Source organism: Orycteropus afer, unplaced genomic scaffold (genome assembly GCF_000298275.1).
Source record: "Orycteropus afer afer isolate SDZICR_OR568_19922 unplaced genomic scaffold, OryAfe1.0 scaffold00032, whole genome shotgun sequence".
In the NCBI taxonomy this organism is placed as follows: Eukaryota; Metazoa; Chordata; class Mammalia; order Tubulidentata; family Orycteropodidae; genus Orycteropus; species Orycteropus afer.
Window position 1 is genome coordinate 4,398,935 of NW_006921619.1, and position 7,125 is coordinate 4,406,059.

General features: G+C 35.4%; 1 protein-coding gene across 1 annotated transcript in view; it reads left to right on the forward strand.

Moving 5' to 3' along the window:
• ATP11B (ATPase phospholipid transporting 11B (putative)) overlaps window positions 1-7,125 on the forward strand; it is a 124,583-nt gene that overhangs the window by 36,449 nt on the left and 81,009 nt on the right. The window contains exons 11-12 of the mRNA XM_042780284.1: window positions 3,478-3,628; window positions 4,880-5,077. Coding sequence (XP_042636218.1) covers window positions 3,478-3,628; window positions 4,880-5,077 — 349 coding nt within the window. The remainder of the gene's footprint in view (window positions 1-3,477; window positions 3,629-4,879; window positions 5,078-7,125) is intronic.

Genomic DNA, 7,125 nt, shown 5'->3' on the forward strand with positions numbered 1-7,125 from the left:
GGGGCAATCTACTTCCGTAGTGATACTGCCTCAGAAACCCAAGGAGGGGTCGCTATGAGTCGGGTCTGACTTGATGGCACATAACAACAACAATAACAGGAAGATACAATAATTATAAATGAGTATATTCCTAATACAGAGCTTCAACGTATATAAAGCAAAATCTGCCAGAATGTAGAGGAAAAATAGATAAATCGATAATCATAGTTATAAATTTTATGGTCTCTTTTCAGTAATTGATAGAAATAGTACAAAAAAAAATACTAATTGTATAGAACATCTGAATAACACTATCAACCACTATGGCTTAACTAACATTTATAGAACGCTACACTGGCCGAATACATATTCTTTTTAAGTGTACATGGAAAGTCCATTCTTACCATATGAGATGCTGTAAAACAAATAGAAATAATATGCTACAGACTAAGAGGAGGTACTTGCAAATCATAAATCCAGCAAAGTTTTTAAATCTAAAGATTTTTTTAAAAAAAACTTTCAAAACTCAGCAGTACAAAACACATAATCCAATTAGAAAATGAACAAAAGACATGAATATATTTTGCCAAAGAGAGTTGGAAATGAAAAAAAAAACATGAAAGAATGTTCAACGTTATTAACTGGGAAATGCAAAGTAAGTCCACAATGAGATATACTACACTCCTATTAGAATGGCTAACATAAAAAATAATGGTAATACCAAATGTTGTTCAGAAGCAGAGAAACTGCATCTTTCATACATTGTTGGTGATAATGAAACATGATCCAGCCACTCTGGAAAAGAGTTTAGCAACTTCTTAAAAAAATAAAAATGCATTTACCAGACAACCCAGCAGGTGCACTCTTGGGCATTTTTCCCAGAGAAAAATCTCATGTTCACACAAAAACTCATACAGTTATCCACAGCAGGTTTTTGTAACAACAACAACAAAAAAAAAAATTAAACTGGAAATAGCTGAAATGTCCTTTAGTGGGTGAACAGTTTGAAAAAAAACTCTGGTACATCCATGCAGTGGAATACTAGTGAGCAATCAAAAAGAATGAACTTGATAAATACAAATAGCCTGGATGAATCTCAAGGACATTATCCTTCATGAAAAAAAATTAAACTTTACTATATACTTCTGGTTACACAACATTCTCAAAATGACAAAGCTGTAGAGCTGGAGAACAGTTTAGTGTTAGGAACTAGCGTGATGATTTCAACAGTTGGCTGTCTAAATAGTGGTAGTTACAACAGTCTATAAATGGAATAAAATTACATAGGCATAAACACACTGAAACTTGCCATTTCTCAAACTGAAAGAACTGAAGAAAAACCTTGAGTTTCAATACTGGGGGATTCTATGGGCTTTTACCCATACTGAATGATGATGCAGGAATAATCAAAAGAAAATGGAAGGAATATATAGACTCATTGTACTAAAAAGAATTGGTTTGACTTTCAGCCATTTCAGGAAGTAGTATATGATCGTAAACTAATGGTGTTGAAGGAAGAAGTTGAAACTGCACTGAAAGCATTGGTGAAAAACAAGCCTACAGCAATTTATAGAATTTCAACAAATAGATGAATTCTGGAAATGCTAACTTGTCTATGCCAAGAAATTTGGAAGACAGCTATCTGGCAAACCAACTAGAAAAGATTTGTGCCCATTCCAAATAAAACTGATCCAGCAGAATGTGGAAATTATCAAACAATATCATTAATATCATGTTGTTGTTATTATGTGCCGTCAAGTTGGACCCAACTCATAGCAACCCCTCCTTGGGTTTCCGAGGCAGTATCGCTACAGAAGTAGATTGCCCAACCTTCCTTCCGAGGAGTGGCTGGTGGGTTTGAACCACCAGCCTTCTGGTTAGCAGTCAAGTGCCTTAGGCACTATGCTAATATACTCAAGTTAAATTTTGCTGAACATCATTCAATAATGGTCACCGCAGTACATCAACAGGGAACTATTAGATATTCAGGCTGGATTCAGAAGAGGATCTTAGCTGAAAGCAGAAAATACCGGAAAGATGTTTACCTGAAGTGTTTTATTGACTATGTGAAGGCATTCGACTGTGTGGGTCATAACAAATTATGGATAAAATTGCAAAGAATGGAAATGCCAGACCACTTAATTGTTCTCAGGAACTAGTATATAGACCAAGAGGCTGTTGTTCAAATAAAATAAGAGGATACTGCCTCATTTAAAATCAGGAAATTTATGGGTCAGGGTTGTATCCCTTTACATTATTTATTCAATCTGTATACTCAGAAAATAATACAAGAAACTGGACTGTATGAAGAAGAACGCAGCATCGAGATTGGTTCACAAACTGCAGTATGTAGATAATACAGCTTTGTTTGCTGGAAGTGAAGAGGACTTGAAGCACTTACTGATAAAGATCAGAGTCCACAGTTTACAATATGGATTACATCTGAACATAAAAAAGAAACAATTCTTACAACTGGACCAATAAACAACATCATGATAAATGGAGAAAAAATCGAAGTTGTCTAGGGTTTCATTTATTTGTATCCACAACCAACATCCATGGAAGCAGCAGTCAGGAAATCAGATGACATAATTGCATTTGGCAAATCAAGACAGAGACCTCTTTAAAGGTTCAAAAGCAGATGTGCCACTTTGAAGACTAAGGTGTGCCTGTCCCTAGCCATGGTATTTTCATTAGCCTCATATGCATGTGAAAGCTGGACAATGAAAAAGGAAGACAGAATTGATTCATTTGAATTGTGGTGTTGGTGAAGAAAACTGAAAATACCACAGACTACCAGAAGAACAAACAAATCTGTCTTGGACGAAATACAGCCAGGATGCTCTTTAGAAGGGAGAATGGCAAGACTTGATCTCACATACTTTGGACATATTATCAGGAAGGCCCAGGCCCTGGAGAAGGGTATCATGCTTGGAATAGTAGAGGGTCAGTGAAAAAGAGGGAAACTATAAATGAGATGGATTGACACAGTGGCTGCAATAATAGGATCCAACATAGCAGTTATCGTGAGGGTGGCACAGGACTGGGCAGTGTTTGGTTCTGTTGTGCATGGGATTGCTGAGAATGGGAAGTGACTCAATGGCACATAAAAACAAAATGATGCTTGTGACAAATGTTTGGTAAAATTTTAACAAACTATAAATGTTCTTTTTATACTTTCAATTAGGTCTTCAAAATGTGAAACTCTTAGAATAATTATTATGGGAAAATAACTGGCCTCAACTATCATTTATTATAAGCCTTTTGGACATAACATACTACATAGCTGTAGTTAAATAGTCAGGCTTGTAAGCTGTATGTATTGGTTCTTTTATTGCTAGTGAATAGATTCTACTGAATTTATTGAAAACAAAGACTGTCCTTTAAAATAGCTGCAGAAGTACTTCATATTTTAATATTCTATTTAATATCATGTATTAACTTCTAAGCTAATGATAACACATAATTGATGTATTTTATATTCTCTTTTCACTTCAGGTCCATGAATACGTTTTTGATAATTTACTTGATAATCCTTATTTCTGAAGCCATCATCAGTACTATCTTGAAATATACATGGCAAGCTGAAGAAAAATGGGATGAACCTTGGTATAACCAAAAAACGGAACATCAGAGAAATAGTAGTAAGGTATTTTATGGTGTTCTTGACTCTGCTATAAAGGAAACTTTATTCTTTAGCATAGTTACTGCTTTGATAATGACTTCTGATAGGAAAGACCATTGTGATCTCCTAACAGTGTTGGTTCTAAACGGTGACAAAATGACATTGCAAATGAAAGATTGTAACCTTAATGTTTGAACTAGTATGCTTTTTGTAGTTTAGGGCATCAGCAGTTGTATTCCCTTATGGCATGCCTTGAATAGTTAAAAAGAGGTCAAAAAAATTTAAATCAGTCTGTATTATTTTTCAACATCACGAATTTAGTTTTTTATTCCGTGTACTATACTTAACCATAAATGAAGAGTAAGTTGATTTATTTGAAATTATATTTGAATCACTCAAGAAGTCATTGTCAGTCTACTGATAGTATAAAGCAGTGCACAAATTAAAGTTTTAAACTGATTAAGTATGGACTGCCAAGAAAATTCAACTTCAAATTTGGTGAATATTTACTCTCCAAATACCACTTTAGATTAAAATACAAAGATTGGAGTACAAATTTGGATCTAAGAAGACCACAAAACAGATAATTACAGGGACATATTTTCAGTATCATCCACAATTATTTATTTTACTTTACACAAAATCCATGTTGAAATGTGGTGCTTCTGTGCCATTGAAGTTGGGTATTCCTGTATAATTCATATGGAAGAGTTTTAATTGATAGCAATTCTAGCCTAGCAATTATTTTGTTTTTTCAAAGTTACAGTCAGTTTTTAATTATCTGTGATTTTGAAAGGTAAACAAACCAAAAAAAAAACCCTGCCGTCAAGTCAATTCTGACTCAAAGTGACCGCTCCTTGGGTTTCCAATGCAGTATTTCTATGGAAATATATTGCCCAGTCTTCCTTCCAAGGAGTTGCTGGTGAGTTTGAAGCACCAGCCTTCTGGTTAGCAGTCAAGTACAGAGGCTTTAAGTATAATTTTGCTAAATTTGTTTTCAGTTGGACCAGGCTTTTTATTAGCTAAGTTAACAAGGTAAGTAATTTTAATTTAATCTTTTCTTCCTCTGCCTTGATCAAGAGTCTAATAAGCAATACTATAACCAAAGGAAATACAGTGTTAAAAAAAATTTAATGAATTTCAATTTATTGATACCGTTTTGTCTCAGTATAGTTGATGGTCTATTTACTTAGACATGAAATTTTCAGATAATTTTTTTCTGTAATACTGAAAAATTCTTATACGTTTTGTCTTACACCTTTTTTTTTCCCCTAGATTCTGAGATTCATTTCAGACTTCCTTGCTTTTTTGGTACTGTATAATTTCATCATTCCAATTTCATTATACGTGACAGTTGAAATGCAGAAATTTCTAGGATCATTTTTTATTGGCTGGGATCTTGATCTCTATCATGAAGAATCAGATCAGAAAGCTCAAGTCAATACTTCAGATCTGAATGAAGAGCTTGGACAGGTGAAAATGATGCTTTTGTTTTTCTTATTTGTAGCTTCTATGAAAACAATACATGTACAAGAACTAGTAAAACAGAAAATATTACAAGACTTCTAACAAAGAACAGCCCTGCTTTACTTCACCTCTGAATTTTGTTTCACATCTTAAACTCTTTCTTCCTTTACTGGAGCTCTGGTGGCATAGTGCCTAAGGCAGTTGACTGCTAACCAGAAGGCTGGCGGTTCAAACCCACCAGCCACTCCTCGGAAGGAAGATGGGGCAATCTACTTCCGTAGTGATACTGCCTCGGAAACCCAAGGAGGGGTCACTATGAGTCAGGTCCAACTCAATGGTACATAACAACAACAACATATTTATATATAGTATTATTTCTTTACTTTTCCATTTTAGACATTATCTACTGTGGAATATAAAAATAGAACTCTTATGCTCCATCCCCCACCCCATACACACACACACACAAACACTCTCTCTCTCTCTGACACACACACACACACACTCACCCAGCCACATACACACTTTGCTTCCCCATATCCCTCCAGTATTGTTATTTCACAGTTTAACAACAACAAAAAAAAAACCACTGCTGTCAAGTCAGTCCTGACTCATAGCAACCCTTCCTTGGGTTTCCCAGGCGGTTTCTCTATGGAGGTAGATGCCCAGCCTTCCTTCTGAGGCATGGCTGGTGGGTTTGAACCACCAGCCTTCTGGTTAGCAGTCAAATGCCTTAGGCATTCATAAATATTCATTTGATATTATTATGACTATGTTGACATTGTTCACTAATTCACAGTTCTTTATTTGTGCCTTGTAATACAATAATTACATTTCCTTTCTTGTTTTTTTGTTTTCCCTAGAGTTAATTGCTCTGGGTTTTTATTTGTTTAATTTCCATACACCATAAAACATACTGACAGATGTATAAAAATTCTCTCCATATATTCACATACATCAAGTAATATAGGATTTTCTTTTCCCTTTCCTTCCTTCCTTCTTTCCTTCCTTCCTTCCTTCCTTCCTTCCTTCCTTCCTTCCTATACGTGATAACTTTATTGTAGCTTTTTATCTTTTTGGTCCGATTGGACTTCTTGTTTCTGGGCCTGCTTCTCAACTGTCACCTTGGACTTGCTGCTGCCGTCACCCTGAAAATTCTTTTGCCTCTTTCCTGTTTTAGATCTCCTCTTTCATGGATCCCATGTCTTCCTGCCTGTGGCTTAATCTTTTATTTTGCTGGAGCACATCTTGTAATAGCTTCCAAAAAAAAATGCATAAGAGGAAAATATTTTGAGACTTTGGATGTGAAAATATTCTTTTCACATTTGATTGATAATTTATCTGGGTATTGCATTCTAGGTTGGAAATATTTTTTTCTCAGAATTTTGAAGGCATTATTCCATTGTTTTCTAGCCTTCATTGTTGCTATTGAGAAATCCAATGCCATTCTGATTTTGAGTTCTTTATGGTTGATCAGTTGTTTTTATCTCTGGAAGCTTTTGGGATCTTCACTTACGCAGGAGTTCTGAAATTTCATAATGAGAAACATTGATGTGACTCTGTGTTTTTCTTTCATTGGCCATTACTCTCAATAAGCCCTTTCAGTCTAGAAACACATGTCCTTCAAGTATAGGAAATTTTCTTGGGTTATTTCTTGGTAATAAGTCATTTGATGTTTTCTTTTTTTGACACTATTACTATGTGGATATCAGATCAGCTGTATGAAACTTCTAATTCTTTTCCTTTGGCTTTCAATTTTCATTTATTTGTTATATTCTTCATCCTGGGAGAATTGCTCAGCTTCAGCTTTCCACTTTATTTTCTTTTAATTTCTACTGAAATATTTTTAATTTCTAATATACTCCCGAGAGGGACTGGGTCTCCGGGAGCAAGGTAAGCACGGGCGGGCTGGTGCTTACTCACTGATCTGCACTGAACACTTTCCCTTGTAACCCTCCCGAGAGGGACCAGGTCTCCGGGAGCAAGGTAAGCACAGGCGTAGCACAGAGTAGCAGGCCGGAAGAGCAGGAGAAAGGGGTAAAACCCAGTCACTA